Source organism: Microcaecilia unicolor, chromosome 2 (genome assembly GCF_901765095.1).
Source record: "Microcaecilia unicolor chromosome 2, aMicUni1.1, whole genome shotgun sequence".
NCBI lineage: Eukaryota > Metazoa > Chordata > Amphibia > Gymnophiona > Siphonopidae > Microcaecilia > Microcaecilia unicolor.
Window position 1 is genome coordinate 129658989 of NC_044032.1, and position 25076 is coordinate 129684064.

Sequence of the window (25076 nt, forward strand, 5' to 3'; positions counted from 1 at the left end):
TGAAGGACTCAGCCATCAAAGATTATGAGAACAGCATGGGTAAAACCTTAACCAGCCACCTATAGGGAGATCTTCTGAAATGAGAACTGAAGTGCTGGCTATAATACCTGGATTCAATCAAAAGCATTGAATACTGTTAATGCAGATACTGAAACAAAGCTCATTGTCTTTGTGTAGCAATTTTGACTACAAGTAGAGACTCACTAAATTATAACTACATGACAACAACTTTGAACTGAGAGACTCCTGACGCAGGTAACATTGCTGAAACACCACCATACTGAGTCTGTTTACTGTCCAGTTTTATTTTTATTTTTGTTAAATAATGATAGGGTCTGAAGCATTGCATGGTGGGCCTTCAGAATATACATAAACACCTTGTCCTTATTTCCAAAGAGTTTCCCTCTTCTACAAAGGCACAGTGAACTTTTCTTGAACACCTTCATACATATAACCATGGAATGTCTACATTTATAATCCCTGATCAGTCAGCATGGTAGCACAGCAGTAGCAAGAGGGGGTATCCTTGAAAAAAACCTTTTTCGACGGTGAAACATGACTCATGTGAGAAAAATATCCCTCTGAGCCCAACACCTTCTATGCTGAAAAAGCTAAGTAAAATCTATCACCCTAGCGGGAAATTCTGTATAAGTAAAGTAAGGCAAACATTAGAAAAAGATGAAGCATTGAAACAATTCCTGAATCTAGGAACATTAATTAAATGGGCCAGTGACGAGTAGGGGTATTTTTAGGCACAACCATAAATAATTGGTATGCTTAATCCCCCAAACTGAGGCCTGAAGAAAATTCATAGTGAACATAGCTATAATAAAGGGTATATAAGCGAACTATTAAGCAAGCAGATTAACTTAGATCGTAGTATAATACATTTATTTATAAGCATTGCAGAGGCCCTTGATGTCACATTAGAAGCATTATATGCTGTGCATGTAAAACACTTTTTGCACTCCTTGTCTCAAGCTAGTTGTGAACAAAAATCATTGACTTTCTTGAGGGAGGTAGCTGATGGAAGAATTGGGCCACAAAGGACTAGAGCACAGCATTGTGATAGTGCCTTTTCCAAAACTGTGTAGGGTCTGACATGACTTTGTAGCCCATTTTAGAGCTTATATAACCACCACAGACCAGTACAGTAACTGTGGCCTGCTGAATCTCTCATTTGGCTGTACACAATACTTGGCCTCCACCTCCGAAACAATCAAGAAAGCAAACGTTTTCCACTGTATCCCACTATATGCGTCTTAGAAGAATGTATGGATGGGCATTGCCACAAACTGTTTTGGAGCATCAAAGTGTCCAAGGATCTCTTGTGACATACAAATCTGTTGGAAGGACCCGAACAAAATCAGAAAAGCTAAGATCCTATGATGGGGAAATTACTCCTTATGTACAGAGAAAATGAATCTATCTGGCTTTAAAGTTCCTCCTCCAAGATAGAATTGAAAGGCTGACTTTCCTAAAGGTAGTTTGTAGAGTGCTGAAAACTCAAAGCTGGACCTCTAGAGACTAATGCACTGAAGTGCCCAGGACTAGAAGTAAAATCTTCCTCGAGATGAAGCTGCATCAGGACTCAGCAAGAAGCCTTCAATATTTCAGCGCCATACAAAGAAGAAGTTGGGTTTTCAGAGCCATTTTGATTCAACTCTGTGCTGGAGTGCTTGGAACCCAATGGTTACCATAAGCTAGAAGATCAAGATCTATCTTGATTTCTGGATTAGTTCTTAAGCTTTGCCTCCTACAATTGAGCAACTAAGTGGTCCTTACATTTCAATGACATCTTTGGAATTAGGTTGGGAGAACCAGAATTTGTAACTAATTTTTTCAAGATGAGACAGTAGTGTCTATGTTACAGAAACATCTTAGCAAAGATGCTGCCATGGGACTCATTGTGCTCCTCATCCAAACATTTATAACGTATCTTGGGATGGCTAAAGAAGGACATCGTTCACCTGCAGTCCAGGCAAAAAAATATGAGGTTACTTCCCTTTTTCTCTGCAACTGTTAGAAAAATCAGTGATGCAGAACCAAAAGTAGTAATCTTTTCTCAGAGAATCAGCCAAGGAGAAGGCAGCCCACAACCAGAAAGAGAACTGACCAAAAAAATAGTGAACAAAATAAGTAACTTAAAAGATGACTGAAAAACGTTATTAGAAGCTAAGAGGAGAGAAAAACATGGAGGTACATTGTTACTATACTACATTGCATGTACAGCTGTAATGTATAGCTTTTTGTTTTTGCTATTTGGTTGAATATGAATACCAATCATTGGTAATAGCATTTATTTGTTACATTTCTATCCCACATTTTCCCACCTATTTGCAGGCTCAATATGGCTTACATAGTACCATAACGGTGTTAGCCAGTTCCGGTATGAACAAATACAAGGTGATATTGTGGTAGAATGAGTCCATCTATGGTAAATACATTAAGGGGACTTAACAAGAAACAATATAGCTTATAATTTTTAAAATATTAGAAATAGTAATTATTATAACTTACATACTTAGAGAGTCTCTTGTTATTCTTTTATTATGCTTTTTAATAAAGCCACTATTGTTCTTCACTTCTGCCTTACAACTAAGGAGAATAGTGCTTATGAGACCTATTTAATGTTTGCTAAGTTTGATTTCAGAAACACCAAATATTCTATGTTTTCATGGGAAAGGCAAGTTCTCCTTTCAGAAAAAGTTTCCACAATTGTACTGAACACCTTTTTACTCATTACACTTGTGGAAGGAATGGCCAGAAAGGTTTTCATGCATATACTCTGGTATGGGTATGTTTGTGGATTCAGTTTCCACCACAGAACTAGATCTTCAATTCTTGGTAAACATGGCTCCGAGGAATTTAATTACAGTTTCCAAGTCTGAAATGTTTCCTTTACAGGGCACTTGAGAATGAGAAGAACCTCAATGCAGTCAAGGATCAAATGCATCTGAAGAACTTTCCCGACATGTTTACTTTTTGGGAGGTTCTGTAGTTTCATCTTCAGTTTCAATTAATTCCAGATTTTCTGAAGGCTGGGATGAATCACATGAACATTCAACAAATTCATGTGCAGTTCAAAAGTCGAGAAGAATTTCATTTTCACTTCAGTCCATTTTAATTATTTGTTATTGTTTGCAATTTAAACCTTGGATCAATGTGGCAACTGTAACAAATACATCTCTGAACAGTTGGGAAAATTACTCTGTAAAAGATTTTGTCTCAGTCTCTTCTTTATTCCATCTTTACACATGTTTTGAGGTAGAGAAGTAAAGACTTCACTGTAGGTATAACAATGGAAAGAGAGGACAAAAATTTACTTATTTCACAGATTAACTTCAAAAATCTATAACAGAGATATCAAACTTGTTATCAAGGTCCACTGATGAATGTTTAGTCTCTTAACATCATCCACTTCTCGATGGAGGAGGGTGAATGAATAGTGGAGTGCCACGGGGATCTGTACTAGAACCGGTGCTATTTAAGATATTTATAATGATCTGGAAATCAGAATGCCAAGTGAGGTGATAACATTTATTTGTTTATATTTATTTATTTATGCATTCTTGTATCCCACTGTTATGCAAAAACTTTTCGGTTCAAAGCATTTTAGGTGATGTTACAGATAGCTTTTTTTATCGTTATGACATGGATACAACAAGGTCATTATGCATATATCTATAGAATGTTCAAGGGTAGTCCTCAAAAGTAAGGCTATATGTAGTTATCTGAAGATATCTGTTGAGGTACATTTGTTGAGATAGGGTGTTGATGGAGGTAGTACGATATTTTATTTGATTGTCTGGCAAGCTTTGATAAGGTAGAACGGTATAGGTGAGATGTCATTCACTTATGTTGTTAGCAGTAGGATTTTTTTTTTCTTGAAGAGGTGGGTTTTCATTTCTTTCCTGAATTGAAGATAGTGATGCTTCGTATGTTTTTTGGTATTGAGTTCCACCATTTGGAACCCAGGTAGCTAAAACTTGCTGTATAAATGGATTGGAAGGTTATGCTTCTGTAGTTGGGTAGGAGAAGAAGCAGGTATCCTCTGGTTTCTGGCTTGCATTTCTTGGTGATAGTTTCATCAAGTCGAGCATATATTCAGGAGCCATTCCAAATACCATTTTGAAAATGATGGTACTAGTTTTGAAGAATACTCTTGGCCTTGACTGGTAACCAGTGTAGTGTTTTAAACAGTGGAGTTGCTCTTTCATATTTTGACTTCTTGAAAATCAGTCTTGCTGCCGTGTTTTGGACTGTGTGTAACGATTTTAGCGTGCTTTCCTTGCACCCTACGTATGCTGCGTTGCACTAGTCCAGTTGTGATAGTATTGCCAATTGTACTATTATCCAGAACGATTGTTTTGAAAAGTAGACTCTTATCCTTCTCAGTTTCCATAGTGTTTTGAAACATTTTGATGTTAGTGCTATTTGATTATCCGGTGATAGATGTAATTCCTAATATTTTTAGTTGTGTTTCGATTTGGTATGTTTGTTGGTTTATTGTGAAAGTTTTGGTAGGATGTGGGATTGTGTGGGCTGGATAGAACCTGGAATTTGTTTTTTTACTCTATTTAGCTTGAGTTTGAAAGTTGTTGCCCAGTTTTCCATGATATCCATGCCTTTTTTGATTCTTTACATTATTTCTGCAATATTTTTGTGGAATGGTATGTAGATGGTGACGTGGTCTGCACATATACATGGGTGAAAGCCCACAATTTCCAGTTTATTTCCCCGAGTGGTGCCATCATCACACTGAATAGTATAGATGATATTGGTGAACCCTGTGGTACTCCACACTCAGAGATCCATGAAGTTGATACCTGGTTAGCCATCTTCACAATATAGGATCTGGTCCTTAAAAAACCACTGAACCATGATGCCACTGCTCTGCAGATGCCCATGTTGTCAAGCAGAGTCATTACTGTCATGTGGTCTACTAGGTCGAAAACACGACATATTGAATTGTAATAATATGTTTTGACGTTGGAATATTAACATAGAGGCATATTTTCAAAGCACTTAGCCTTCCAAAGTTCCATAGCTTTCTATGGAACTTTGGAAGGCTAAGTGCTTTGAAAATATGCCTCATAGTAACATAGTAAATGACGGGGAAGTCCGTAGAACTAGAGGACATGAATTGAGGTTGAAGGGGGGCAGACTCAGAAGTAATGTCAGGAAGTATTTATTCACGAAAAGGGTGGTGGATACATGGAATGCCCTCCCATGGGAGGTAGTGAAGATAAAAAAACGGTAATGGAATTCAAACATGAATAGGATAAACACAAAGGAATCCTGTTTAGAAGGAATCGATCCACAGTCTTAGCAGAGATTGGGTGGCAACACCGATAATTGGGAAGCAAAACTAGTGCTGAGCAGAGTTCTACGGTCTGTGCCTTATTTTGACTGAATAGATATGGATGGGCTGGAGTGTAAATTTTAAGGGGCTTCAACGTTAGCTTCAGAACTTTTAGTACAAGAACGGTGCTGGGCAGACTTCTACGGTCTATGCCCTGAAAATGGCAAGGACAAATCAAACTCGGGTATAAGTACAAAGTATCGCATACCATGAAAAATGAGTTTATCTTGTTGGGCAGATTGGATGGACCATACAGGACTGAACTTCGTTATCAAAGTTGTTATGACTGTTTCAATGCTGTGTAGTGGTCTAAAGCCTGATTGGGAGTTATGAAGGATTGAAAATTTTGTCGGGTATTCCATATGTTATGTATGTTACTATGTGCTACAAGGCCCTCCATTGTTTTGGTCAGTAGTAATATTGAAGCCACTGGTGTTAGTACTATACATAGTAACATAGTAGATGACGGCAGAAAAAGACCTGCACGGTCCATCCAGTCTGCCCAAGAAGATATATTCATATGTGCTACTTTTTTATTTGTACTGTCCTCTTCAGGGCACAGACCGTATAAGTCTGGCCAGCCCTATCCCCGCCTCCCACCACCAGCTCTGGCACAGACTGTATAAGTCTGCCCAACACTATCCTCGCCTCCCAACTACCAGTCCCGCCTCCCACCACCAGCTCTGGCACAGACCGTATAAGTCTGCCCAGCACTATCCCCGCCGCCCAACCACCAGCCCCGGCACAGACCGTATAAGTCTGCCCAGCACTAGTCCCGCCTCCCAACCACCAGCCCCGGCACAGACCGTATAAGTGTGCTCAGCACTAGCCCCGCCTCCCAACCACCAGCTCTGCCACCCATTCTAGGCTAAGCTCCTGAGGACCCCTTCCTTCTTCACAGGATTCCTTTATGTTTATCCCACGGATGTTTGAATTCCGTTACCGTTTTCATCTCCACCACCTCCCGCGGGAGGGCATTCCAAGCAACCACCACCCTCTCCGTGAAAAAATACTTCCTGACATTCTTCTTGAGTCTGCCCCCCTCAATCTCATTTCATGCCCTCTCGTTCTACCGCCTCCCCATCTCCGGAAAAGGTTTGTTTGCGGATTAATACCTTTCAAATATTTGAACGTCTGTATCATATCACCCCTGTTTCTCCTTTCCTCCAGGGTATACATGTTCAGGTCCGCAAGTCTCTCCTCATACGTCTTATAATGCAAATCCCATACCATCCTCGTAGCTTTTCTTTGCACCGCTTCTTTTTACATCCTTAGCAAGATACGGCCTCCAAAACTGAACACAATACTCCAGGTGGGGCCTCACCAACGACTTGTACAGGGGCATCAACACCTCTTTTCTTCTGCTGGTCACACCTCTCTCTATACAGCCTAGTAACCTTCTAGCTACGGCCACCGCCTTGTCACACTGTTTCATCGCCTTCAGATCCTCAGATACTATCACCCCAAGATCCCTCTCCCCCATCCGTACCTAGCAGACTCTCACCGCCTAACACATATGCCTCTCTTGGATTTCTACTTCCTAAGTGCATCACTTTGCATTTCTTCGCATTGAATTTTAATTGCCAAACCTTAGACCATTCTTCTAGATATACTACTTGAGACCGAATTTGAATACAGCACTAATTGCTTGCCTTCCAGGAAGTTCTGAAACATTCCATCAATTTAGGTCAATTGCAATCACATGACCCATTTGTGTGACTATGGTGAACTGCTCATCTTCAGCAGAAAAAAAATGCCATTTCAGGTGCAAATCTGGATAGCCACAGAATGAAACTGGGAGATTCTGTCTCAGAGACTTCTTGAGCCTTAGGCCAACAAGATTTATATACCACCCAGACAAGTTGTGTTGGGAAAACTAATAAAGTAGAGTATAATCTGGCAAGTGACAGTGATGGTGAACCTTTTGAGCTCAGGTAAAGGGGTTGATTTGGTTTTATATAAAAATCACCTTCAAATACCACAAACTCCCCAGGGGATTTTAAAAGTACTCTACCACACCTTTATAAACCAAAAACAGCTCCAAATCTGACACCGTTTCCTTTATGAAATGGTATGATGCTTAAGTGTAAATGGCAATATTTAGGTAAAGAAACACATTTTATTCCAGTGAATGACTATATGAAGTAACGATTTCAAATGAAAACAATTCTTACATTGAGAGAGGGAAGCATACTGTGTTCCTCATTCTGTTGAGATCCTTTTTCCATGCTCTTCTCTTCAGTAGCTCTCTCTATGGATGCCACCTCTTTCCTTCCTGCTGCCCTTCCCAGGTTTGGCTTTGGTCTCTGTGATCTGCCCCGTGGCAGCTGTGCAGGCCTGATAGCACTTTGCTTAGTTTCAGATGACATGGCTGTTTTGTTAGTCCTAAAGTAACACAACCAGAACACTATCAATGGGATGCTAGAATAGGTTTATGAAAATACATATAAAATTCATTGATTAGAAGCTGTTTTACAAGTAGTTATGCAGCCAGGTGATAAAGAATAACTCCCAAAATAAGCTAGAAATTAAAAAAAAAAAAAAAGCTATGTGTAAGTTAAACCCATATAGCTGGGGAGGCCATCCATCACAGCCACACCCAGGCCTGACTTGTAAGCTTACTCTGAGAACAGAGGGAGCTGAAATGTGGGTGTTGCCAGCCTTGGCGTCTACAGAAAACTTGATATTGTTGCTAACTGGTTAACTACTACTAGATTGAAGCTCAATACTGTTGCTCTATTTTTCTTATGGACTGGATTATCACCTTTGCAATACCTTCTTATGGTCTACTGAACTTGATATACTGCACTTCCTCATCCTATGCAGGAAAGCAGTTCATAACACAAAAATATTATAGGGAAAAGAATGCCACAGGAAACAGAGAGTGAAGGAGAACAACAAAAGCGGTTGACAAGAGATCTCATGCCATGTGTAGGGGAAGGCCTAAAGGAATAGATCAGTTTTAAGAGCATATCTAAACATGGGGGAAAAGGGCTCAAGTCGCAGCACCCATGGAAGTGAATTCTTCTGATGGACTCGGTGAAAATCCTTGGAATCCTGTTTAATACCCATCTTACTTTTAAAGATCATATCTCATCTACACTTCAGAGGTCTCTCTTAAGACTTTGAAAAAATTTTGTGCAGCCCGATCTCTGTTTGACACTAATTCCATATGCTTACTGATTCATTCATTCTTTGGTCATTTCTCAGAGACTATTGTAATTCAATTCTACATGGCCTTCCTCAATATCAATTAGAACAAAGCATCCAATTAATGCAGAATACAGCAGTTAAACTAATCCATGAGGGAAAAATGTGATAGTGTTACTCCCCTTTTGATAACAGAACACTGGCTTCCAATTTATTACCATTTAATTTTTAAAACATTGACTCTACTACATCAGACCTTTTTTCTGGAATACTACTACTACTAATCATTTCTATAGCACTACAACACGTACGCAGCGCTTTACACATTATATGCAGGTACCTTCTCTGTTCCTAGAGAGCTCATAATCTAAGTTTTTGGGGCAATGGAAAGTTAAGTAACCTGCCCAAGGTCACAAAGAGCTGTAGTGGAAATTGATCAAAGCCCACTGCACAAACCATTAGGCCGCTCCTCCACTCCACCTTTGTTTCTCTACGGAAAAGTTATGTCTTATCTGATAACTTTCTTTCTTTGAGTCCTATATCAGACTAGTCCAGAAAAACAGATTGTGCCCCTCTACCAGAGGATGGAGAAAGAGGAAGAAAATAGTAGTTGTGACTCGTCCCAAGGGTATTATAAAGCATAGAACATTCAGTATTTCAAATAGCCAAGCCATGAAGCTCAAAATCTGCCTGATGGCCAATAGTGAAACTCTGAGACCAAGTGACTCAATCATGTCATAACTTTACTAGCTAGTGAGGCATATACTCTATGGATGTGCAGATATTTCACTTAGTCAGACTTCTGACATAAAATTGGTTAGGAAAAACTTTAAAATAGTATTAGCGATATCTGAAAAATATAGCTTGTAAGCAAAATAAAATTAATCAACCAGGAAAAGATTCTGCACTGGCTTGATAGGACTAAAATAAAGAAAGGTATCTGGTAAAACATAACTTTTCTTGCATTGCATCCTAACAGAACAGTCCAGACAAATGCGACATAGCAAATCAGTGTTCCCTAACACAGGGTGGGACAAAAAGATCTAATTTCCAAAGAAACAGAATTTTGCAAATAAATGCAACACTAATTTTCCAAGTCTAATAAACTAACAGAGAGATAGGTAAATTGGAATAGTCTTAGAGGTCCTTCCCAGCGATATCCAGTAGAGAGAACCAAGAGCAATCCAGAAAAGCTCTGGAAAGACAAAAGGTATAGAAGGAAAATAATGGAAAATAGTATTGATAGACCATGGAAGAGATGCACAGACCAAGAAACAAACCCAACTGATGTTTCCTTGAAAGTCTTTGAAGGCAACTGCCTAAGACTAAGGCACATCTATGAAGAAAATATTGCAACTACAATGGAAGCCCTGAAGGAGTTGAGTAGCCAAAGAAGTATAAGAAGGAAGCCATCAGGGGCTGAAAAACCACTGTGCTTACCTATCTACATTTATGACAATCAAGGAAAATTAAATAGAATCCTTTGTTGACAAGGAGACAGAGAATAGCTATTGACTGACCTCATGTTAAAGCGTGCTCTATTCAGACAAGAAAACTCTAATGTCATTGTAAATACTAATGCCCAAAGTATGAGAAGTAAGGTTTTATATCTTGAGGCTGTGATGGAAGAGGCTTATTTAAATTTAGTGGTGATCACAGAGACATGGTTCACAGAGAACCACAACTGGGATATAGTTATACTGAGCTATAATCTGTTCAGGAAAAGACAGAGTAAGAAGAAAGGGAGGGGGAGTAGCATTACATGTGAAAGATAATACTCAAGCCACACAATTGCAGGACCTGCAGGGTAAGGAAGAAGCACTATGGGACAATCTGGAAAGAGAGAATGGCAAATGTATTTACATTGGTGTGATATACAGGCCTCCTTCACAGACAGAAAAGTGGACAGAGCTGTGAAAGGGGAAGCACTACTAACAGGTGATTTTAATATACCAAATGTTGATTTCAACAGACCAGATGTTCATTAGAGTATCCCTATTGCAAGGTTTCTTAGAAGCAGGGAGATCCTGGATTCTCTACTATTCCAGCAGTTGGAAATGGAACCCAGGTGGGATGAGGACATACTGAACTTACTGCTTACTAACTGTAGCAGTGTTTCTGATGTTACAGTAAGTGATCATCAGATGTATGGTTTAATATTAAGATGGGTGTGGAGAGGGTTCATTCAAAATTGAAAGTTCTAGACTTAAAAAAAAAAAACCTAACTTTATTCATACAGGGGATTACCTCAAAGAATTACTGTCTGATGGGAACATCTGGAAGAAGTTGGAAAGCAGTGGGCAAAACTGAATGGAGCTATAGTAAGGGCTACAAACCTTTTTGTAAGGAAAGTAAATAAAAGTAAAAAGAAAAGGCCGCCAGTTTGGTTCTCAAAAGTAGTAGGTGAAAAGTAAGGAAAAAGAGGTTAGCTTTTATAAACTACAAGAAATCGCAGAAAGCGGGAGACAGGCAACAATATCTGGAAAAGCTAAGAGAAGCTGGTAGAGTAGTCAGGAAAGCAAAGATGGAAATGAAAGAAAAAATAGTCAATACAGTAAAATGAGGAGAGGGGACTAAGACATTTTTCAGATATGTTAGTGATAGGAAGAAGTGCAAAAGTGGCGTTGTGAAACTCAAAGGTGAAAGGGAGGAAGATACAGACGTTGATAAAGATAAGGCAGAATTGCTTAACAAATATTTCTGTTCTGTGTTGACAGCTGAAGGGCCGAGAGCAGGATTGTAGAAGACAAAAACAAATAGGAATGGAGGAGTAGTACTCCCTGAATGACTTTCAGAGGACTGTGTTTGTGAGGAGCTGACTAAACTAAAAGTGGACAAAGCGATGGGACTGAATAGCATACATCCAAGGGTACTGAAGAAACGGAAGTTCTAGCGGCTCTATGGATGACATTTTTAATGCTTCTCTAGAGTCAGTAGTCCCAGAGGACTGGAGAAGAGCAGATGTGGTCCCTCACTACAAAAGTGTAAATAAGGAAGAGGTTGGGAACTACAGGCCGGTAAGTCTGACTTCCGTGGTAAGTAATGGAAGTTTTTGGAATCCAGTGGATTATAGGACCTGAGGCAACATGGTGTCAACTAGAGGTAGATCTTCTCAGACAAATTTGATTAATTTCTTTGACTGGGTGACCAGAAAGTTGGATTGAGGGAGAAAGCTAGACATGGTGTGTTTAGATTTTAGCAAAGTCTTTGACACAGTTCCGCATTAGATGGCTAATAAATAAACTGAGTGCCCTGACATGGGCCCTAAAGTGACTGACTGGGTTAGAAACTGGTTGAATGGAAAGAAACAGAGGGTAGTGGTAAATGTAGCTCATTCTGAGGAAGAGTATGTTATCAGTGGTGTGCTGAAAGAATCGGTACCTGAGCCGGTTCTTTTTAGCATTTTTGTAAGCAATATTGCTGAAGGGTGGTCTGGTAAGGTTTGCCTCTTTGCGGATGATACCAAAATCTGCAATAGGATAGACACTCTGATGGTGTGGATAACATGAAGAAGGAAAATACAAAAAATGAAGGATCATAAATTTGGGCTGTAAAAACCTGAGGGAATGGTACAGTTTAGGGGGCGAAGAACTTTTCTACACCAAAGAGGAGCGGGACTTGGGTGTGATCGTATGTGGTGATCTTAAGATAGCCAAACAGATAGAAAAGGTGACAGCTAAAGTTGGAAGGATGCTTGGCTGCATAGGGAGAGGAATGGCCAGTAGGAGAAAGGAGATGATGATACCCCAGTATAGGACACTGGTGAGACCTCATTTAGAATATTGTGTACAATTCTGGAGATCGCACCTTCAAAAAGATATAAACAAGAAGTCCTTAATCATTTTCGTCGTAATGAGGTAACTAAATTTGCTGACAACACAAAGTTATTCAAAGTTGTTAAATCGCAAAAGGATTGTGAAAAATTACAAGAGGACCTTATGAGACTGCGAGACTGGTCATCTAAATGGCAGATGACGTTTAATGTGAGCAAGAGTAAAATAATGCATGTGGGAAAGAGGAACCTGAATTATAGTTATGTAATGCAAGGTTCCACATTAGGAGTTACCGACCGAGAAAGGTATCTAGGCGTCATCGATGATATGTTGAAACCCTCTGCTCACTGTATGGTGGTGGCTAAGAAAGCAAATAGAATGTTAGGTATAATTAGGAAAGGAATGGAAAACAAGAGTGAGGACGCTATAATGCCTTTGTATCGCTCCATGGTGCAACCACACCTCAAATATTGCGTGCAATTCTGGTCACTGCATCTCAAAAAAGATATAGTGAAATGAGAAAAAGTACAGAGAAGCGCGATGAAAATGATAAATGGGATGGGACGACTTCCCTATGAGGAAAGACTTCTTCAGCTTGGAGAAAAGACGGCTGAGGGGAGGTATGAAAGAGGTCTATAAAATAATGAGTGGAATGGAATGGAACAGGTAGACGTGAATTGCTTGTTTACTCTTTCCAAAAATACTAGGATTAGGAGGCACACAATGAAGCTACAAAGTAGTAAATTTAAAACTAATAGGAGAATAGGAGAAAATATTTCTTCACTCAACGTGTAATTAAACTCTGGAATTTGTTGCCAATGTAGTAAAAGCAGTTAGCTTAGCGGGGTTTAAAAAATGTCCATAAGCCATTATTAAAATGAACTTGGGGAAAATCCACTGCTTATTTCTAGGATAAGCAGAATAAAATGCATTGTACTGTTTTGGGATCTTGCCAGGTAGGTGTAACCTGGATTGGCCACTGTTGTAAACAGGATGCTGGGCTTAATGGACCTTCAGTCTCTCCCAGTATGGCAATACTTATGTTCTTATGTAGGTAAGACAGAATTATTCTTTTCTGGCGCATGCTAATCAATCCATTATAGCGGTGCTACCCAAGCCTGGCCAGAATCCTTTACATCTGGATTCATACCGACCAATATCGTTGCTCAATTTTAAACTGAAGCATATGGTCAAAATTTTGGCAACTAAACTGACTGGTTTTTTTGCTGGACCTAATACTGAGGATCTGGTTGGCTTTGTCCATAACAGGAAGGCTATGAGGCATATTTTCAAAGCACTTAGCCTCCCAAAGTTCCATAGAAACCTATGGAACTTAGCCTCCCAAAGTGCTTTGAAAATATGCCTCTATGTGGACTATCCGTCTTATCACAGCAGCCTTAGGGCATTGTGCCACTAGGGATGTTCCTGCCTTATTAAAGGGATTAGACACCCAAAAGACATTTGATTGTGTCAACTGGGACTATTTATTTTTAGTGTTGGAAAAATATGGGATGGAAGGACCCTTTGTTAATATGATAAAAATCTTATATACTAGCCCAGTTTTGGCAGTTCTCATCACTAGCATTTTATCTAATTTCTTCTCTATAGCTAGGGTAACACATCAGGGCTCCCTCTGCCCCACCCTCCTCCTGTTTGTTCTCGCATTACAGCCTTTGTTAATTGTTATCCAACAAGACACGGAAGTTCAGGGTTTGCAGGTGCGTAGGAAATGTGTGAAATGTATGGCCTTTGCAGATGATATGCTCTTTGCTTTGACGCAATCTAGGCCATCTTTGCTCAGACTCTTGCACTTGGTGCACTACCATGGGTGAGTGTCTGGTTTAGTGCTTAATTTGTACAAATCTGAAGCTATGCCCTTAGTGGGATTATTCAAATGCTGGACTGGTCTGACCTCTTTCCTCTTAAACAGGTGGATACCAAACTAAAATACCTAAGCGTTTATATAACTAAGAATGTCAATGACATGTATACTGAGAATGTTAATGTGTTACTTAAGAAATCAGATGAAGTATTACAGTTGTGGACCTCATTGCCCTTGACCTTACAAGGCGATATCTTGTTATATAAGATGGTCCTTTTTCTTAGAAGGCTGTACATCTTACAAACTCTATTTGAGTGCTAGAGATATTAGGACCTTTACAAAGCACTTGATAAAGTTTCTCTAGAACAACAAGAAGCCAAGAATTTAATTGCAACAATTGTCCTTGTCTTTTGGCAATCCCAGATCTGCACAGATATAATGTGGCCTGTTATTACACTTCATCTGGTGGACTGGATTAATGGAACTACCTATTATACTCCATTGGCGTAGCAGCAACACTTGGACCCTACTCACTCGCTATATTTTCTTCACATGACCACACCCTCTCATATAATGGTTAAAAAAAAAAACATCCACTTTTGAAAACAATGAGACAAGGAGACTACATTGGATGAAAAATCTTAAAAAGCTCACCCATAGGCCAGGCTGCAGAAGCAGCAATACAAATTTCTTCTGAGGCTTTACATGTCTCCACATTGTGCCTACTTGGCCAAAATAGCAGATTTAGCAACCTGCCAGAAATGTGAGAATTCACCTGCATCGTTGGTGCAGGTGTTTTGGACTTGTGGATGAGTTTGCTCTTTTTGGGAGAGTCTCGAACTTTTTTTTTTGTCCAATTCTAGATAAGCGAATACCCTTGAGAGCGGACACTTTACTATATTCTAACTTTGTCTCCTTGGGACTGTGTGAGGGGCCAAATTTATCTCTCTATATAAAACGCACCACCAACGCTCTATGAGGCAAACTTACCCAGCATTCCAAGTTAAGTTGTCATGGTCCAGATCAGTTTTCCACCATGAGTGCTTGCCCCGCCCTCGCGTCACAACGTGATGACATTCGTGGCGGGGCAATGACACTCAACGAATCCCCAGTTCCACTGCCCTCCGACGCTCCCCCCCCCCACCCCCAAGCAGACAGAAAAACAGTGACCTACACAGATCCTCCACCCCCCCCCCCCCCACAGAGTGCCGTCCGAACACCTGATCCACCGCGATCACCACGGAGGGTAAGTCCAGCAACAAGGGGAGGGGGGTGGTAAGGAAAGCGCCTTGCTAGCGCCCGTTTCATTGGCCTCAGAAACGGGCCTTTCTTACTAGTTGTTACATAAAGCTTTCTTCTTGGCCCACAAATGTATTTTGCTGCACTGGTGCAAATAGGAGGTACCATCACTGACATTTTGGAAAAATGAACTCTTATCTACTGAAAATGGAGCGCGGTGGATGGTTTCTTCCTAATTGCTTTCTGTATTGTATGGTTTTCTGATCCTCTATCTTGCTTTGTATGACCTTAATAAAAGAATAATTAAAAAAATAATTGACATGATATGACATGCCACAGGCTGGCTCTGCTCCATATGTCACTCTTGCTGTTGCTCTGGAAACAGATACCTGATAGGATGACTATGATGACAGAGTTTAAGATCTATTTAAAGCACTCCTAGGCTAACACTTTCTTTTATGGAAAAGGGGGAACTCCATTTAGAAATGCTTTAACACATCATCATTGCAGTGACTCAGTAAACCAGACAGACTAGCTAGAAGTCAAAAAGTGGCTATACAGAGGAAACCTGAAGGCCTCAATATGAGCAAAGGATTTCTCACTAACTAGGATTCTTATCAACTAATATATCATCATTGTGAAAAGCCACTCTTGCAGAAAGTCCAAAAATTGTTCTATTTGATATAATGGAACAAAAAGCCTCTCAAAATAAAATACTGCTTCGGTTCTCTCAATACTTACTTCAAGTCAGTTGCTACGTCTTCATCTTTCTCTTCTGCAGCTTCTTTCATTGTAATATTCAGTGCATCAAGTTGCTCAACATTCTGTGAATCCAAATAAATACCAAATAGCTTTTTAAATTATATTATTTTGTTAAAAAAAAATAAAACACATATAAAGAAATTACCTTTAGCTATAAAACAAAAGATCTGGTACATGTAACTATATAATTGAAGTACTGAAAAATGGATTAGCAGTTTCCTGTCTTTTCCAACAATGAAACGGGGAAATAAAAATGTAGTCTGGGAAGTCAACTTGCTCTGTACTGAAAAATTATTTGTTAGCTTCTTAAGTATTTAATGAAGACCAAGAATATGAAACCAGAAAATGGCCAGCATACCTTGTCATCTACTTCAGTGGATTCTGAGTGGCTGGGCAATTCTTTTTTCCCAGAAGCCTGTGCCAAGTTAGGCTTGGGTCTATGTACCCACCCTCGATCTGCTTTTACTGGCCCACTGTGCAGGAAAAGAAATAAAATAGTACTGCTCTTTAGACAGAATCCACTTTTAAAGGTCATACAGAACACTTTCCACCTCAAATCTCATCTATATTTTAGACCAGTCATCAGTCATTATGCAAGAACTTATTTAGAATGTTTACATCCTGCCAATCCCAAGTCCTCAAACAACAAACACAAGTATAAAATCACAACAAATCAATACATACCACAAAACACAAAAGGAAAGTCAACAAATTAAGACATGAGCAAAATACCAAATAATCCCCCTCAAAAAATATAGGAAAAAACCCTTTAAAAAATAAAGTACCAAATGTCTCATGAAACAAATATACCTTTACACACGTCTGAAAATCAAGAATATCAGAAAGCAAATGAAAATCAGCTGAAAAAAATTACAAAACCTTGGCCCCACACAAGACAGAGCACGGTTATGGGTACAGGTAAAAGGTCCTTACAAGACTGGGAGACTGGGCATCTAAATGGCAGATGACATTTAATACGAGAAGTGCAAAGTGATACAAGTGGGAAAGAGGAACCCAAATTATTGCTATATGATGCAAGGTTCCACATTAGGAGTCACCTCCCAGTAAAAGAATCTAGGTGTCATCACTGATATTAGCAATCTAGAAATTTATTTCAGAACAATGAAACGAAATAATATAATATGAAGGGTCAGATTTGATATCACCAATATAAGCACAATGGCAGATGGGATTGATCTTCTATAGATCAGTCAAAAATCCAGCTGCTAAAATGGTCAATGGTCTTCATCATAAAGGAGTATGGGGGCAGAGAAAGATCTCAATATGTATACTTTTGAAGAAAGGTGGGAGTGAGGAGATATAATACTTTTGTGGCACAATGAACAGCAGGCAGGCCTCTTTCAACTGGAACAAAGGGGTCACAGAGATAAGGGGATTGATTTGGAATAATCTAAGAGTATATTTCTTTATGAAAAAGGTGGTAGATGAACGGAAAAGCCTCCCAGAGAAGGTAGTGGAGACAAGGAATGTATCTGAATTCAAGAAAGCATAAGACAACCAGAGGATATCTAAAACAAAAAATGTACAGTAGAGCTTAGTGATTGGTATTAATAGGCATACTGAATTGGCTCTATGGTCTTTATCTGCTGTCATTTTCTAATGTTTCTACGCTCAGTCCTCCTCACCTACAAAAGAAAGTTACAAATCTAAAACAAATAATGCTTTGCATTTATCTGCTTATTTAGCTACAAAAGTAAAACAAAAGAAAAAAGGAGTGACGGAGTGGCCTAGTGGTTAGGGTGGTGGACTTTGGTCCTGGGGAACTGAGTTCGATTCCCACTTCAGGCACAGGCAGCTCCTTGTGACTCTGGGCAAGTCACTTAACCCTCCATTGCCCCATGTAAGCCGCATTGAGCCTGCCATGAGTGGGAAAGCGCAGGGTACAAATGTAACAAAAAAAAAAAAAATCTAACCTTATTTTGAGGAAACACTTCTGTGTTGGTCAGTTATAGCATGACCAGGACGAACATGCGGATAATGTGTGTGAGATATTTATACTAAAGTTTGTAACATTTCTGACTTTAGACCTCCTAACTATGCGAGCAACTATGAAAAGTTGTGCATCTGATCCTTCTCAGCATCTCTCATTGTTTGGGAACTGAATTTGATTTAGAAATGTTACTGTTGCCTGTGCTCAAATCTGTTGCTTCTACAGGAGCAAAAGGAAAAGTGAAGGCATGTATGAGAAAGTACGTGTACATACAAGGGCAGCAAAACAAGAACAAGAGCAAACAAAAAATAAGAGATTTGTGAATCTTCCCTTTACTATTGGAAAAAAAGTTTTTGATAAATTATTTCCTCTGCAATTTACAAAAGATAAATGTAGTCAACATTACAACTAAATCATTCAATCACTCCATTATTCTATTATGAACGGTTTTTAACATATACAAGATTACATAAAAATTTGTATTAAAATAATTTAAAATGTTGGTTTACAGAAACAGTTTTAGAGAAAAAAAAAAGAGCGTATAGACTAAAGCTTGGAATATAACTATTTCTTAAAGAACAAGGTGGAATTGCTTCAAGACACAATAATACACAATAACTTATAACAGACACACCCTGCCATATATTACTGATTAAATGTCATTACAAGACTGTTCCACTGCTTTGCTGAGACCTGTACTTTCACTCACTGTGCTTCCTGGCTTTTTTCTGCAGCAGTGCTATCTTCAGTTGGACTGATTTGGTCACATACTTCTGCATTCTGTGTCTATAAAGAAAGAATTGATTTCAGAGGTGCTAAATATGCTTTAGTCTTAATAACAAAACATAAATAAGAACTGCTATAATCACAGATTTGAACTGCCAGAGAAGCAATTGATCCCAAGGTATAAATGAAAGCAAATTACCAGAGAACGTTCATATCCAACAACAATTCATAGCAAAATAAGATAAAATAATGGTAAGATACTAAGATTTGAATCAATAAAAAAAGCCATCATAATGTGAAAATGTACAGAGAGGCATATTTTCAAAGCATAATATAATATTCTCACCTCCAACGTTCTAATGTGCCTGGGACTGTGGCTCTCTCAGAGGTGGTCTGCTAGGCAGCTTAGAACTCACTGACGTCAGTGACTTCACTGACAGCTGATTCCAAGGCAAGGGGAGGAGCAGTTTCTCTACTCCTCCCCCTGCCTGGGAAACAACTCTCAGTGCCTCCTCCCCTCGGCGCAACACCCAAGCCCCTACCCCCTCCTCGACGCATCACCCAAGACCCTCCCCCAGCGCATCACCAAAGCCCCTACCCCCCCCCCCCCCCTTCTCGGGCACATCAACCCCCTCACCACCCGCAGCCACCAATACTAACGCTGTCCGGCAGCTGCTGCTTCTCCTGTGGAGCAGCAGCTGCCGGTACAAAAAGAAAAAAGCAAAAAAAAGATTTTAAACCTGAAACGCAGCTCCGTAGACAGCCATCTGGCATTGGCTGTCGTCTCTGCAGCCGCTCCTCCTCTCCTCTGCACGTCACTGCCCCTGCAGGAAAACCCCGGAGGAGCGCAGCGACATCAGAGGGGAGAGGAGGAACAGCTGCAGAGATGACAGCCAATGCCAGATGGCTGTCTATGGAGCCGTGTTTCAGGTTTAAAATCTTTTTGTTTGCTTTTTTCTTTTTGTACCGGCCGCTGCTGCTCAACAGGAGACGCAGCAGCGGCCGGACAGCGTTAGTATTGGCGGCTGCGGGTGGCGAGGGGGTTGATGTGCCCGAGGGGGGGTAGGGGCTTGGGTGATGCACCGGGGGGGGTAGGGACTTGGGTGATGTGCCGAGGGGGGAGGGGAGGGTCGCTGGGCATGGGTGGCTGGAGGGGGGCAGGGGGAGGAGAGGGTTGCTGGACATGGGTGGCTGCAGGGGGGGACAGGGGAGACAGAAGGGACGCAAGGGGAAAGGAGAGGAGGGTCGTTGGACATGGGTGGGGGCAGGGGGAGAGGAGGGTTGCTGGACATGGGTGGCTGCAGGGGGGGGCAGTGGGAGAGGAGGGTCGCTGGACATGGATGGCTGCAGGGGGGGCAGGGGAGAGAGGAGGGCCGCTGCACATGCGTGGCTGCAGGGGGAGAGGAGGGTTGGTGGGGAGGGGGTCCTGAGACGAGATGGGTGGCTGCAGGGGGGGGGGGGCAGGGGAGACAGGAGGGTCGCTGGACATGGGTGGCTGCAGGGGGGGTAGGGGAGCGAGGTGGGTCACTGGACATGGGTGGCTACAGGGGGGGCAAGGGGAAAGGACAGGAGGGTCGTTGGACATGGGTGGGGGCAGGGGGAGAGGAGGGTTGCTGGACATGGGTGGCTGCAGGGGGGGCAGTGGGAGAGGAGGGTCGCTGGACATGGATGGCTGCAGGGGGGGCAGGGGAGAGAGGAGGGCCGCTGCACATGCGTGGCTGCAGGGGGAGAGGAGGGTTGGTGGGGAGGGGGTCCTGAGACGAGATGGGTGGCTGCAGGGGGGGGGAGGGGAGACAGGAGGGGCACTGCGGGGGGGGGGGGGGGGATTACCTTGCTAGCGCCCGTTTCATTGCCTACCGAAACGGGCCTTTTATACTAGTAGACTTATAAAGTTACACAGCAACCTATGGAAGTCTAAGTGCTTTGAAAATGAGCCCCTGAGTGTCTGTACTGTTGGTAACCTGGTTTCATCATCAGTTGTTGAACCATTAGTATAATTATCTCTAAACAGCTCAATGCTTTTCACAGCCTCTTCTGCGCTGACAATTCTCTAAGAGAATGCGTGCGCATTTTCTATGGTGATGTGCTGAATCTGTAACAATGGTTACATTGTTAGAGAGACTGTGTACTTAATGTAGTAAGGCAAGATTATGCTATCTGCACAGTCCATAATAGCAATAACAAGGCTAGTGGCATCCTATATATTCTAAACCATTTTGTGGTTCTGTAAAGTTTGAAAGGCAGAATATCAAGAAATTAAACTAAACATTTATTGATGCCTCAAATATGCATCCAGTTCCCTCTCCTCCCTCCCCCCTCCTAAAATAAGCACATTTTCCTGAACATGTGTAAACTACTGTGGGTAAAAAGACCATAATTGCCATATTGGGTCAGACCAAAGATCCATCAAGCCCAGTATCCTGTTTCTAATTCAGATCACAAGTCCATGGTAAGAGCCCAAAATGTAGGCAGATTTCATGCTACATACCTCCTACCCACCCCCATCCTCCCACCCTGTCATAGTAATGCTTGAATGTTTTCACTTTTATACACTGTCAGCTAGCACATTTGCTTATTTCCGATCTGACGAAGAAGGGCAACCTTTGAAAGGTAATCAAGAAATGTATTAAGTTATGTCCAATAAAAAAGGTATCTTATTTTCTTTTCCATGTTTTATTTTGTTTGATTTCTATTGATGCTACTTGTAAAATGGCAGTTCATAGCTTATACTTGCTCTTGCTCATCATGCACAGATTGTTTACTTCAACCACTTCTCAATTAACTTGGTATTAGAGAAGAGAAATAGGCTGGTTAAGAGAAAACTAGGATGGGTCGAGACCACTAAAGCCCCCAAAACATCTCTAAAGAAATAATCTGTACATGAAATAATTATTCAGAAAATACAAGTAGCTCTTATAAATCCATATCTGATTTTATCACCTTTCATAATAAAATAACAAAAGAGGTATAGTCAATAACAGACGAATAAATTCCATTAACTTATAGGAGAGGAAGGGTTTTAAGTATTATTCGCTCACCACTGGCCTCATCACTGGGCTCCAAGATGAACCCTACCATCTATTGAAGCTAAGCACAAACAAATGGATCTTAAGGCTTCTCCTGAATTTTCTATATGGAGATTTAAAAGTGAAGAGAAAGGGGCATAGCACTCTTAAGGGAAGGTGCTGAAAAAGGAGAAAGCACTGTATTTAGGTGTCTCAGATCTGGTATATGTGATTGTGAAAAGAGATAATTGATGCTCATGCTAGCAACAAAGTACCCAAACAGGTTTGTGTGGAGTGATAAGACAAAAGTAAAGTGGACTGCCAGAATAAAAGGCCTTATGGGTCAAAACCAGGATCTTAAAATGTACTCTGTTGACAATAGGAAGCCAATGATGCCATATTTGCACAAAGAGTATCAATCCAAATTACGGCCTATTCAAAGAGTTGTAACGGAATGAGCACAATAATGCCAGAGAGTTAAGATCTAACTGACTTAAATTCCTAGTGAAGTTTAGTGCCTGTAACTAAAGGGCAGGCAGCATATTAAAGTGGCATTCAAGACTCTGGGAGCATAGGAAGACCAAGGGTCTTAAGTGGACTCTCTGAATTTAACTGAATTCTTAGGAAGTTCCATGGAACCAATTATGGTAATACCCTTCTGGCCACCTAGACTATTTCAGACATTTTAATCAGCAGTTTTTGGGGTCACATATTCAAATATTAACTGATATGTCTAGAACAGTGATTTTCAACTGGGGTGGGAGGTAAGTCGCAGGACAGTGGCTCTGAAGAGATGGTAGCAGCTGTAGGAAGCACAAGGGCAGACGACAAGGCTGCACAAGCCCCAGCATTGTCTTGATTTCTTCAGAGCGGTGCTCCTTTCCCCAGATGCTGCTGTGTGTGGCACTTGTTTAGTTTCTCCACACACCAGAAATGAAATCATATTAAGCACCACTTGTAGCTATGATGCAGGGAAGGAGCACTGTTCTAAAGAAATCAAAACAAAATGCTGGGGTTTGTGTGGCCACACCTTCTATCCTTTTGCTTTCTCCAGCTGCACCCCCCCCCCCCCCCCCCAGCCGCTATTCTAAGATAAACCAGACTGCTGGGATTTATGAACTCCACTACTGTATTTTGAGAGAGAGAGAGAGAGAGAGAGAGAGAGAAAGAAATCTATTTAGTTTAGTTTATTAGGACTTGCGAAACTGCTGTAACTGACAAGGCAGAGCACAGCGGTGTACAATCTATAAAAACGCAGAAATGAAAGGAACTCATTTAAAATAGTAAAACTAAACATTCAAACTGAAAAAGTGAGGACAGGAAACCAAGAACAGTAGAGCACAGACAGATGCAATGAGGGAATGGAAAGAAGAACAGGAGAGAAGAAATGACAAATGGGTAGCAGCCACTGGAAAGATCAAAAGACAGACAGGATAGCAGAAAAGAGAAACTGAAGTCAACATGATTGAAAAATAAAATAAAGAGAACAGAAGTAGAAAAAATGTGGTTTTATTTTGATTTTATTGAACTGGAATATGTCTGTTTTGGGAAATGTGCATTATGGATGTCTTTGCATTGTGTTCAGTACAAAAGGAAATGTTTTTTTTTGTTTGTTTGTTTCTCCAGTGTTGCAGTGCATGTCAAGTTTGACTTCTTAGGGTTATCAGTTCATTTTTTGCCTTCATATTTCTATTTATAATTTATGATCCCTTGCTCTATATTTGGGGAGGATTTGCCACTGTTTTACATGTAACCAATTTTCTCTGATTCGTTTTAAATTTACTACATTGTAGCTTCATCGCATGCCCCCAAAAATACTAGGACTAGGGGGCATGCGATGAAGCTACAATGTAGTAAATTTAAAGCGAATCAGAGAAAATTTTTCTTCACTCAACGTGTAATTAAACTCTGGAATTCGTTGCCAGAGAATGTGGTAAAGGCGGTTAGCTTAGTGGAGTTTAAAAAAGGTTTGGACGGCTTCCTAAAGGAAAAGTCCATAGACAATTATTAAATGGACTTGGGGAAAATCCACTATTTCTGGGATAAGCAGTATAAAATGTTTTGTACATTTTGGGGATCTTGCCGGGTATTTGTGACCTGGATTGGCCACTGTTGGAAACCGGATGCTGGGCTCGATGAACCTTTGGTCTTTCCAGTGCCGCAGCGGGGGCAGCTGGCACCCGGGGCGGGTCGCCGTCACGCACCTCCCCCCCGGGTGCAGCACGGCGCCCCCCCTCCGGCTCTATGAGCTGAAGTAACAGCCACCAAGAAAACGACCTTCCAGGTCAAGTACTTCAGATGGCAGGAATTCAGTGGCTCAAAAGGAGGTTTCATCAGCTGGGTGAGAACGACGTTGAGATCCCATGACACTGGTGGAGGTCTGACAGGGGACTTTGACAAAAGCAAACCTCTCATGAAGTGAACAACTAAAGGCTGTCCAGAGATAGGCTCACCCTCTACACGGTGATGAAAAGCACTAATCGCACTAAGGTGAACTCTTACAGAGTTGGTCTTGAGACCAGACTCTGACAAGTGTAGAAGGTATTCAAGCAAGATTTGTGTAGGACAAGGAAGAGGATCTAGGGCCTTGCTGTCACACCAGACGGCAAACCTCCTCCATTTGAAAGAGCAACACCTCTTCGTGGAATCTTTCCTGGAAGCAAGCAAGACTCGGGAGACACCCTCCGAAAGACCCATGCAGGCAAATTCTAAGCTCTCAACATCCAGGCCGTGAGAGCCAGAGACTGGAGGTTGGGTTGTAGAAGTGACCCCTCGTTCTGAGAGATGAGGGTTGGAAAACAGTCCAATCTCCACAGTTTCTCGGAGGACAACTCCAGAAGAAGAGGGAAACAAATCTGACGTGGCCAGAAGGGTGCAATCAGGATTATGGTTCCGCAGTCTTGCTTGAGTTTCAGCAATGACTTCCATACTAGAGGTATGGGAGGATACGCATACAAAAGGCCTGTCCCCCAATGCAGAAGAAAGGCATTTGACGCTAGTCTGTCATGGGCCTGAAGCCTGGAACAGAACTGAGGGACTTTGTGATTGATCTGAGTGGCAAAAAGATCCACCGAGGGGGTGCCCCACGCTCGGAAGATCTTGCAGACTACGCCCATGTTCAGCGACCACTCGTGAGGTTGCATTATCCTATTCAACCTGTCAGCCAGACTGTTGTTTACGCCTGCCAGATAAGTGGCTTGAAGAAACATGGCGTGACGGCGAGCCCAAAGCCACATCTGGATGGCTTCCTGACACAGAGGGCAAAATCCGGTGCACCCCTGCT

General features: G+C 41.2%; 1 protein-coding gene across 5 annotated transcripts in view; it reads right to left on the reverse strand.

The window, feature by feature from the left end:
* BDP1 (B double prime 1, subunit of RNA polymerase III transcription initiation factor IIIB) overlaps positions 1–25076 on the reverse strand; it is a 330901-nt gene that overhangs the window by 201667 nt on the left and 104158 nt on the right. For all 5 annotated transcript variants that reach the window (XM_030193306.1, XM_030193305.1, XM_030193308.1 and 2 more), the window contains 4 exons: positions 18772–18848; positions 16470–16584; positions 16091–16173; positions 7540–7750 (listed from right to left, as the gene is read on the reverse strand). In XM_030193306.1, the coding sequence (XP_030049166.1) occupies positions 7540–7750; positions 16091–16173; positions 16470–16584; positions 18772–18848 (486 nt within the window). The remainder of the gene's footprint in view (positions 1–7539; positions 7751–16090; positions 16174–16469; positions 16585–18771; positions 18849–25076) is intronic.